At 41.2% G+C, this 11070-nt stretch overlaps 1 protein-coding gene across 6 annotated transcripts in view; it reads left to right on the forward strand.

The window, feature by feature from the left end:
• The first annotated feature begins 6 nt into the window (after positions 1-6).
• SORCS1 (sortilin related VPS10 domain containing receptor 1) overlaps positions 7-11070 on the forward strand; it is a 461149-nt gene continuing 450085 nt past the window's right edge. For 3 of the 6 annotated variants that reach the window (XM_006920874.1, XM_006920875.1, XM_025039170.1), the window contains exon 1: positions 122-681. In XM_006920874.1, the coding sequence (XP_006920936.1) occupies positions 124-681 (558 nt within the window). In that variant the 5' untranslated portion in view covers positions 122-123. Of the gene's footprint in view, positions 682-11070 lie in introns of all 6 variants that reach the window. The other 3 variants (XM_006920877.1, XM_006920876.1, XM_006920873.3) reach the window with 3 other exon arrangements.

An 11070-nucleotide genomic window follows, 5' to 3' on the forward strand; every position in this document is an offset into this window, starting at 1 on the left:
ACCTCGGCCCAACTTGGATGGAGTTGGGGTCTTGAGCGCCTGTCCCCCACAGCCGGCCAGCGGAGAGCCCTGCACCTCCACCTCCGGTCCGGGACCCTCTTTTCGCTCCTCTCCGCTCCCGCAATGGGAAAAGTTGGCGCCGGCCGCGGCTCCCCGGCCGGGCTGAGCGCGCTCCTCGCCGGCGCAGGGCTCTTGGTCCTCTGCGCCCCGGGCGCCTGTGGCGGCGGCTCTTGCAGCCCCCAGCTGCACCCCAGTTCGGCCCCACGCTGGGCTTCGACCCCGGGGGGCTTTTTTCACCAGGGACCTCGAGGCAGGGCTCCTGCCACGCCCCTGCCCCTTCTCGGGCGCCCTCTGTTCGCAGTGGCCCCCGGAGACCGAGCGCTGTCCCTGGAGCGGGCCTCGGACACCGGGTCGTCGGTGGCGGTTGCTCCACGCTCTGGCCGGAGGAGACGGAGCGGAGCGGATCAGGAGAAGGCAGAGCAAGGCGAGGGCGCGAGTAGAAGCCCCCGGGGAGTGCTAAGGGACGGAGGGCTGCAGCAGCCTGGGACTCTGGAGAGGGACCCGGACAAAGCCACTCGCTTCCGGATGGAGGAGCTGAAACTGACCAGCACCACGTTCGCTCTGACAGGAGACTCGGCACACAACCAAGCTATGGTCCACTGGTCTGGCCACAACAGCAGCGTGAGTAGAATGGGACTGAGGGCAAAGGGGGTGAAAGATGGGAAGGGTTAAAGTCAGCTGCGTGATCTGATGGAGAATTTGGGGAAATGGAGTTTCCGGACTGGAAAGATGCTGCAAACTAAAGTCTTACCCTGCTCACCTCCTAGGAGACCACCCCCCAGCCCATTCCCACCAAAACCATCAGTGTCCTCTCCAAGCCCCAAACAAAGGTTTAAGCAGGGCAGGCAAATCCCTGTCTCCTGCTTCTTTGGTCTCGTTGGTGTAATATGGATCTGAAGATCAGACAAACAGAGGAGGGTTAAAGTATTCTGAATGTGGAGGTGAAAGGGTTAAATTTCCAGGCAGACTGACATTCCCTCAAGTGACTTCCCCTTTACTTGATAGACTTATGGTTGAGCACAAGTAAGATCAATAAGACTTTGAGGATTTTTATTTTATTTTTATGCAGATCTCCTAGCCCCCTCTTCCCCACAAGGGAAGAGACATGCTGTGGATGATAAGGTGCCCTTAATGTCTTCTCTGTTTCTGGGGACCAAGTGGATGCAAGTTTCAGTACGGGAACTCTCCAGCATCTTCTAACAGCAGCAGCCAGTGTGTTTTGAGAGCTGGGGTTTTCTAGCCTGTGAATGAGTGGTTGTTCTCTGGTATGATCAGTCCCAGGAAGATCAGATATATCGCAGTGACAACAACCCCCTGTTCTCTCCCATTGCCTGACCTACTCTAGTGAAGAGCACACATAAAGATTTAGCCTTCTTTATGAAGAAGGCGAGGGGGTGCTGGATTCTAGGAGGCAACACTGGAGAGAGTGGCTGCAAGTCCATGAGCTTCGGCCACGTCAGGGAAGGTTTTAGATTTCTGGAGAAGCCTGCATGTCTGGCATCTGAGGTAGCTGTTCCAGTTAAAACTGCACCTGGAAACTTCAATGAGCTGAAATAGTAAAGAGCTAGCTTTTGATGGTAATGACTGAAGAGGATTTAAAAGTGTGGAAACTTCTCTAGGCTGCCATTAAGCAGGCAAGAAGAACATAAAAACCAAGGATGGGTAAAATGAAAAGAAATAAATCAAAGTTTCGGCTTCCATCAGGTTGTCGAGATTGTAGTATTTGTAATAAGCATCGTCTATGCAGCATGGTACCTTTCAAAATGTTTTCAGTTATGATGTAATCGCCAGAAACCTTCCCAGGGAAGTGCCACTTTAGTGAGTTGTGCTCATCGTCAGCTTTTTAATGAAAGTTGTGAACATTTTAAAATAATAGTCTGTCATTATGGATTCCTTGGGTACATACAGATAAATTGTATTGATGTCTCTTTTCTGAGAGTGTCATCAGAGGCTTTTTTACAATTTAGCTTCATGACTGAGGCTGTGGTCCTATGTGGTTCTCAGCACTGGTTTAATCAAATAATTGAAGCCACATTATTTCCATTCAAGTTCTGGAGACCCTTGCCTTCATTCTTTACCTTAACTATCATATCTTTCATATCATAACCACTAAAATTAATCACCCAGTTTGAACCTGAATCTTTTTAAACTAATTGAATAACTTTTGCATGGCTTTAAGTGATTAGCTCGAAGCTTCTGGTTTTAAGGGAGTTTTCAGACACATCAGATATATTAGATCTTGTTGCATCAAGAAATAAAGGACTTTAGATTCAAAATACTTCTGGCTGTTAATGTAATTCAAGCTGTAAAATATCACTCACCCATTAGACCTCTACTTCAGTTTGTCTCTTGAAACATCTTGGAAAGAGAGAGAAAAGGAGAGTATATCTTTGGCAAATTTTAAACTCCATTTAAGAAATGGCGCCAAGCACTGCCAGATTTTTTTTTCTATTCTTTTTTTTTAATATTGCTTATAAGCTCAGTAAGGCTTATTGGGGTCAGGACTCAGATGGAAGACATGCAGGGAAGTCTGAGATAATGTAGGAACTAATCAAAGTGGTGTGTGTTAAAGGTTTGAGCACTCAAATCATGTTAACTAATGAGATTTCTACTCTATGAAGTCTCTTATTCTGTTACGACACCTCCCCGGCCCCCCTCCTCACCCCTGCCTGCTTACACACAAATTGGTTTCCTTTTAGTGTATATCTACAGAGGGTCCAACGCATACCTGGCCCAGACTCATAGGCGAGTCAAAGTTTTAAATATTTTTTAAAGGGAGGGAAGGCAGAAAGAAACTTTTCTTTCTTTTTTTGCACAACTTTGCAACTTTGTACACGAAAAGCAGTCAAGACCCTAGTTCTCCTCTGCCTATTTGTATTTTGATTATGGCAACTTGATTGCAATCTGAGTGTGAATTTCCTCATCTTTGAAATGGGGACAATGCCTGTCAATTCGCTACAGGAAAGTATGTGCCAGGATCTGCATAAGTGCGGTGCATCTGTTTAGAACTCTCATCTTACAGCACTTTTACCCCCAGAGCTAGACATCCACTAACCGAAACCAGAGGACAACATTGGGGGTCTCTCATTTTTGCACATTTAGATGTCTTCCTCTATAACCCCTCCTCCAATTCTTTCAGGGCCACAGGCAATACACATCTTCTAAACCTGTCCTCCTTTAGCTAAAAGCCATTGTAAGTAGGGCTTTTGATGACAATACCACCTGCATCAAAGGTGTAAATATCAGGTAACTATGGGCTGCCTCTCAAACTGGTGAGGGATTCTGGCTGGTTCTCTTACCTCTTTCACTTCTCCTCCCTGCCCCCTCCACTGTTGAACCTGTGCAGTTTTGTAAAGACATGACTGTTTTGCCTCTTTCGTCAGTGTGATGCGATTACTCTATACTGCAGTCCAGCTTGATGGAAAGTGTTGCCAGAGTCGGTGGAACACCTGGGGGCACCTTTTGGCATGAAAGGTGCTGGGTATGAATCATTTGTCATGAGCTTGGTGTCATAAGCAGGAACATATTGTTCCTACCCTACTCATCCTAGGCATGCTGTGCCCTGTTCTAAATTTATACAGTATGTTTGTTAAAATATATTTTTGTCTATATATGTATGTGTGATGGTGCATATGTTTATTCCTTATTTCCAAGGAATTTCAAAGTGCTATACTCATTAATCCGTATAAATTCCTTATTAGGTAATAGGTAGCTGGCAAGTGTTAATATCTCTTTTTCATATTTTTATGCTGGTGTCAATTTGAATATTTCGGTTCACCTCCGTGTCCCCTTCTTGCAAGAAATAGTGTTATAAGATTTGTTAACAGAGGCTTTTACTTGACATACTCGGCCAGTATGATATCTTTAATGCTGCATTTATGATGGAGCGGGATGATCTGGTTGATTCCCATGTACCCCTTTGCCTTTAGTTATTCTGGGACTTGACATTTACCATCCAACTTTATGGAATAAATTGAGTCCCATCTTGGGTCAGGCTTTTGTGTAGATGCTTTACATTTTATCATCTTGCTTAATTTTCATAAAAAATGTTGTGAATAGATATTAGTATTCCCATTACATGGATGAGGAAACCGAGGCTCCAGTAGGCTAAATGACTTACCAAGAGCTTATAAAAGGTCAGTGGCAAAGCAGGGACTGTCACCCAAAGTGATCTGACTCCGAAACCCCACCAAATAGCTTGTCTTAAAGACTTTAAGGTAGGACAGAAAAGCTCAGACCTTTTGGAGGCTGTATTTTAAGTAACCCTATCTTGGGTGGATTTCAGGTGATGGTGGAGGAGGCATAGTCTTAGCTGGAAGCTTCATGTACTTGTGGAAAATCAGGGACTGTAAAGTACGCCTGTCACATTGCGCTCTTACCTTAAGTAGTGATTTGGGTGTTCTCTTATCCGCCCACTTCTTCGTCTTTCCTGAGACATGGAATCTGCACCTGGTGATTCATTGAGCACGAGGTAACTTGCCATCATTCAGTTTTCAGATGGGTGTTCATCGGGAATAGATTATTTTTCTAAGTTGATTACGGATCTAATTTTATAGAGAGGTTACATATAAACACTCGATTTGGCTATACATTTTGATATAGTTTTTTTTTTTCTTTTTTCTTTTTTGACCTGGCATTTCTTTTTTTTTTAAATAAAATAAGATTTTAGCTTTCTCTAGCAAGCCCATATAATTCCTTCTCTGATCAGTGCTTTATGCTATTAATGGATGTTAATGTGGTGTGTGCCATGGAAGGCAGTGGGTTTGGAAGCAGGTGGATTTGAGTTTGAATGTTAGCTCTCCTGCTTACCAGTACTAAGCCTCGAGCAAGATACTTAAACTTTTTGTTTCAGTTTTCTCAACTAAAATATGAGGATAGTACATTTTTTGCAGGCTTTCTCCTGAAGATTTGACATGTATATGAAGTGGCTGGTACATAGTAAGTGCTCAGTAAATGCTACTTCTTATTTTAGTTGAAGAAATAATTACCTACTGGGGATTAAGAATCCTTGGTTATAGTCCTAACTATATGCAGATATTAATTATGTAGCCATAGCCAGTCAAAATTTTGTGGTCTCGATTTCACCCTCTGTAAAATGACACTTTTAGATTAGAGCACCACTGAAATCCCTTACAGGTTGAAATTAATTTAATAGTTTGTTCGGCTTGTAGGTATTGTGTACCTACTACATTTAAGGGCAGTGCACTGAGAGTGTTGGGGATTCAGAAATGACACAATGACTTATACCCTTGATCTGTAAATGAGCAAGCATTTTATTTCACATGATTCTTCCGTTTCCGATGGTTCATATGCATATCTATTTGTAGGAAGTCAAGTCATTTGATATCCAAACAGGCATTCGTTTCAGTGTGAATTTGCAGCAAAACATAGTTCATTGGTTTTGTTGTATCATATTTTTTATGTTAAGGAGCTTGCTCTCTTTAGACAAAATATTGCTTAATGTGAAACTGGAAAGTAAACTTCTCTTAAGATATTTAATGGGATTTTCTAGAATAAATTGATGTGAACGTTGGCCCTGGGAACTATATCCACATCTTATTCGAGAGAGAACCCATAATCTCATAGACTATGGCACAAAGCTGATGGAATTATAAAATTTATTTAAGAGAATAATAATTGCTCACATATAAGGAGAGATTACCATGTGGCAACCTTATGCTAAGAAGCTTACACAGATTGTCATATTTACTCTTAGTTCCACAGATGTGTATTGAGTCCTAATACTTATTAGGCAGTGATAACAGAAATATATGTGGAGTGATACACAAAGATGAAAAGAAATAATAACTACCCTCAAAAATCTTTTAGTCTTGGACCCAAAGAATCCTCTGAAGAGGCAGAAGATGTATCCTCTGAGGATATAACATGTTGCAGGAATTCAAAGGAGGGACAGATGTCTTCTGGCCAGGGTGGTCTTCAAGCTTTATTACAGAGCTGGTGTTTCAACTGAACCTTGAAATGTAAAGAAAATTTTAATTAAGAGATGGAGATTATTATAAGGATAGTTTGAACTGAATGAATGGTGTGAGTAAAGGTCAAGGGTAGAGATGTAAAATTTCTATCTATATCTACGAAATTAACCTACATTAAATGTAAAGCATGTTTAACTCAAGTTTTAATCTTAGAAATTGTTTAAAAATGTACTTTAACAAAAAACAAAAAACGAACAAACAAAAAAACCACATTTATCTCCTAGTGAATTGGGTATATTCCAAGCCCATAAAGAAAATAACTTATATGGTCACTTAAAGACATGACTGTCCTTATTTGCACGTTAAATGTCAGCTGGAGTCATCATTGTTTCATTTTTACCTTGACATTTTCCACACACAGTTTCACAGAAGAACTTTCTTTTGTTTAAGTTCTTGGTTAGACACATTATTGGCCCGACTGCCCGGAGGGTAAATTAATTTGGCTCCCTGCCAGCTTATGTTGTCACTAAACTTATGTAAAATAGTTTCCCTATCTTTGTGTATGTCTCAATTTACTGTCCTGTATCTCCGGCTAGAAAGTGTGGAGAATGTATTTGTAGGTCTTAGAGGGGAAACTAGCTAAAGAATGTGGCCACTATGGCCAAAGAGGGTGGCAGAGAAGAGGCGTGGTCAGCCCAAGGTGGAGCCAGGATCCCTGGAAGTATAATGGTTGCTCTGAGGAGTACGCATTCTGCTCGGACGAGATGGGTGCACCAGACAAGTGGTTGGCAAGAAACAAAGATGGAATCTTACTGTGCAAGATTTATAAGAACAGAGCCTATTCTAAAATGTGAGTGGGAAAAAAAGAGGGATGTGAATGCTCTGTAGGAAATCCTACGTGAAATTTTATACATGTTTAAAAGAGGTCGTGCCTATTTCTATAGCACTCTTGAAGGTTGTCACACCACTTTAGATCAGTCATAGCCCCTTTTCCTTTGCAAAATGCTTCCGTTTTCAAAGTTGGGACATTACTTCCATCACCCCAGTTGTATTCTCATGACAGTCCTATGAGATAGGTAAGACAAAGATTATCTACATTTCTCAAATAGGGAAGTTAAAGTGTCGCTATTATCAGTTAGTGGAAGAGGAGGGTCAAAAACATTTTGTCACACTGTCTGACCGATTCTTGGTTTGACGCACTGCTGGCTTTCTACAGGCGAGAGTTTGAACACAGCTGTATCCTGTGTTCATGGTTTACCTGTAGCATATGCACCTGTGCTCATAATATCTGCCATTGCAGGAAGTATGGATATGGGCCATGGAGCTCCTGAGTTCTAGGCCCAGCTACTCAAGTAATTTGCCCAGGGCTTCAGAGCAAGTAGCCTCAACAAAAGTCATGCTCTTGGCATTCTTGAAACCTTTAAAAAGTGACTTTGAAGAGAGGTAATGGGACTTTTTGCAAGTGAGGTCTCCAGCGATAACCTATCCACCATATATGTTCCACTGCTAGTGGGCTTGGGAGATAAAGTTACTTATGCGTGGGCTTGTTGCAGCAGGGGGTTGTAGGAGAAAAGGGGGCTAGCCACCTCTTCCCTCTTTAATTGTCTCATGCAGATGAAATCTAGTTTACAGTAACATTATGTATAGTCTCAGTCAAGGAAAGCTAGGGCGTCAACGTTTAGGACTAACGAATTTTATTTGCTCGAAGATTATAATCACATTCTCAGCTATTGCTTTTTTAATTTCTTCTAACTTTTTGGGTTGGAGATATAAGAAAGGAGCAAAGGGGAGTTTGCCGAATGCTAGGAATAGCTAGGTCTCTATAGTCAGATAAGATATGATTATAGCAGAAGTCCCTCTTAACAATAGCAACATAAATAACCACCAATTTAGTGAACAGCTTTTCTGAAAGAACATCCTAGAGCATCACCACATTATTCCACTTCATTGCTGTACCACTTTTACAAACTAAGTATCATTATCCTCATTCTAAAGCTATGGAAGTCAAGGCTGAAGATCTGTCCCAAGGTCACCCAGCTAGAAGGTGACAGAGCTGGAATGTGATTTTTGTCTTTTCTTGCTCCAAAGCTTTTTCCTTTCTGATTATGTTGTGCCTTTATGAGGGTTTCTTTCTGAGTGTCTTTAGAGAGAACTCTACAAGTCAGTGCAGAGGGGTGATAGAGAAACTCTGGGCGTGAGTGTCCCAACTCACGTCACCTCGATCTTAGGTCACTGACCTTATACACTTTACTTGGAAAAAGCTGCTCCATGATACAGCTTGATCAAAGCTCTAACTTGTCACCACCCCCATGAGTAGCTTGCCCGTGGTTATTAATGTGTGTCATCTTGTCTTGTTATCCCAGAGGGTTTTTGGGATGTGCCATTTGGTTTCTCCCTGCTTGCTAATGACCCTAGAGTGACAGTCTGGACAACTTGTATACTTTTTAAAGAAAGTGCTAATAAGAACCATGTTATCAGACAACCAACTAATCATATTGTGCCCTAAGGCCAATGGATTGATGCCTCTAGTCATCTTCTCCTAACCAGATCAACAGGGGCTATTGAGACACAAAACTGTGGGCCTTTGATCCTTCTGCTCCAGGGCCTCTGGAGGGGAGGTGGTTAAAAGGGAAAGCTCTTTCTCATATTCAGCATTTCCTACCTTGCAGTCTTGATTCAAATCATTAAAAAAGAGAAAAGGCTATTTTAGGCATTTTTATCGTCTTGCTTAGGACCTGTCTGCAGCCTTGTTTACACTGACTTTCATTTTGGTCAACTGATGAAGAAATTCTTACCTGGGCAGCCGTGGGCTCTCTCCTTGGGCACCTAGGTCAGTGTTTCTCATAGTTTGTCCTATGGGACCTGCTTTTGAGTTTGCTTATGGGGGGGGCTAGGGCTCTTTATACTTTATGAATTCCCTAGGAGATGGTTAAGAACACAAAAGTTTGAAAATCTTTCCCCTAAGATTCATGTGTGAGTTTTGGAGTCCATGAACTTCTTCTATTGTCTAGATGATTTCATGTCAATGTGCTTTATTTTTGCCCATGAAGAGCTGAAGCCCACAGCTCTTATCAGTTAATCAATAGAAACTATAACCCCAATGGTGAAGACTGGTGGAAGGCTCTGTGGGAGGAAGAGAGATGATTACATGGACCAGAACACAGTCCCCCAGGCAGAAGATGGTGATTTCTTTTTGGTAAATGATAATGTTTCTATCACCAGATATATTCTAGGCCATTATTGTTCCTGTTTGTCCATATAACAATGGGGACGACATGTCTTAAGTGGCTAAAAGAGTACATTATTTTAAATATAACATAAATATTTAGTGATTGGTTTGAATCCCCAGTCCATAATCTACTAGATAGGTGAACTTGAGCGTTAACTTTATAGCTCTGTGTCTGAATTTCCTCATCAGCAAATGGAAATAATAATGGTATACTTTTTATATGGCTTCTTGATGGTTAAAGGAGACAGTAGATATAAAATTGCTTAAAGTGACATCTGGCATATAGTAAGCAATCGATAAGAGTAAGCTATTATCATTATTATTGTTTTAATCATCATTATTTTAATATTAATACTAGTACTAATAGTGCTCATGTATGGCCCACTAAAAGAGATTTGTAGTATGTTACTCGTGATATTGCTTCTGTTTTTGCATTTATGTCCTTTTACTCTAGTTTTATTTTCTAATAATGAGGGCTGGGTCCTGTCTTACTCTTTCTGGCATTCCTCTCACTATCCTTAGCTATTTGCACATAAATACTTCAGTAGGATTGGTTCTTCATATGATTTCCAATGTGTGTGAAGTGAGGGTTTCCCCACATCAATAAGCAATTCTCAGGCACCAGTTGTGTGTCCTACAATTCTACTCAATTCTGACACTGCCTACCCATAGGTAGCATCAGAGTCCACAGGTTAAGGGCTCGGTCCCACAGGACTCAACCCCCAACCCGCCACCATTTCAGAGGCCAGTTGCAAAGCCAAGTTCTCACCTGAGCTTCTGACAGATTGGGAGGTTTCCACAACCCCCTCCTTGGGTTCAGTTAATTTACTAGAGCTGCTCACAGAACTCTGAGAAACATTTTTATTTAGTAGATTATCAGTTCATTATAAAAGAATATAACTCAGGAAGAGCCAGCTGACAGAGATGCCTAAGCCAAGGTATGGAGAAGAGGTGAGGAGCGACCATGCTCTTGAAGTGTGACATTCTTCTCAAATCTCCATGTATTTGCCAACCCTGAAGCTCTCCATCCTGTCCTTTTGGGTTTTTATAGAGGCTTCATTACATAACCACGATTGATTAAATCATTGGCCAATGGTGATCAGTTTAACCTCCAGCCCTTCTCTTTTCTGGAAGTCCAGGGGTTGACACTGAAAGTTCCAACCCTCCAATCACAAGATTGATTCTCCTGGCAACCAGCCCCCATCTTTGGGTGTATTCCAAAAGTCACCTCGTTAACATAACAAAAGAAAACTTTATCACTTTCATCACAGGAAATTCCAAGGGTTTTAGGAGCTCTGTCCCAGAAATGACGACTAAGACCACACACACATTTTATATATATATAAAAATGTGTGTATATATATATATATACATTCACACACACACGTACATATATATATATTTGTACTTATATTTCTTATTATACAGCATGACATCACAACTTGCTTACTATGTATTTGTTGTTTTATTTCCTATTTCCATGGGGAAAACTGGCTTTTTACATAGAGTAAACAACCATGACCTTGCACATGAGTATTGTAGAATATTCAGCTATTAAAAGATTGCTTGTGTAAATATATGTATGTTGAATTCATATATTTACCTCCCATGGAATACCAGAAAACAAACAAACAAATAAATAAACTAAGGACAACAACAACAAAAGATTAAGAAACAATGCAAATACAAGCCCCTCGAAATCAGGATTTTTGTTTTTTCTCTTTAGTATTGGGTTTTTTGTTTGTTTGTTCGTTTCTGTTGTTCCCCTGTGTATCCCAAGGCCCTAGGAATATACCTGGACATAGAGCTCAATACTTAAAAAAAAGAAAAAAATTATATAATTATATA

The sequence above is a fragment of the Pteropus alecto genome, unplaced genomic scaffold, assembly GCF_000325575.1.
Source record: "Pteropus alecto unplaced genomic scaffold, ASM32557v1 scaffold177, whole genome shotgun sequence".
Taxonomy (NCBI): Eukaryota; Metazoa; Chordata; class Mammalia; order Chiroptera; family Pteropodidae; genus Pteropus; species Pteropus alecto.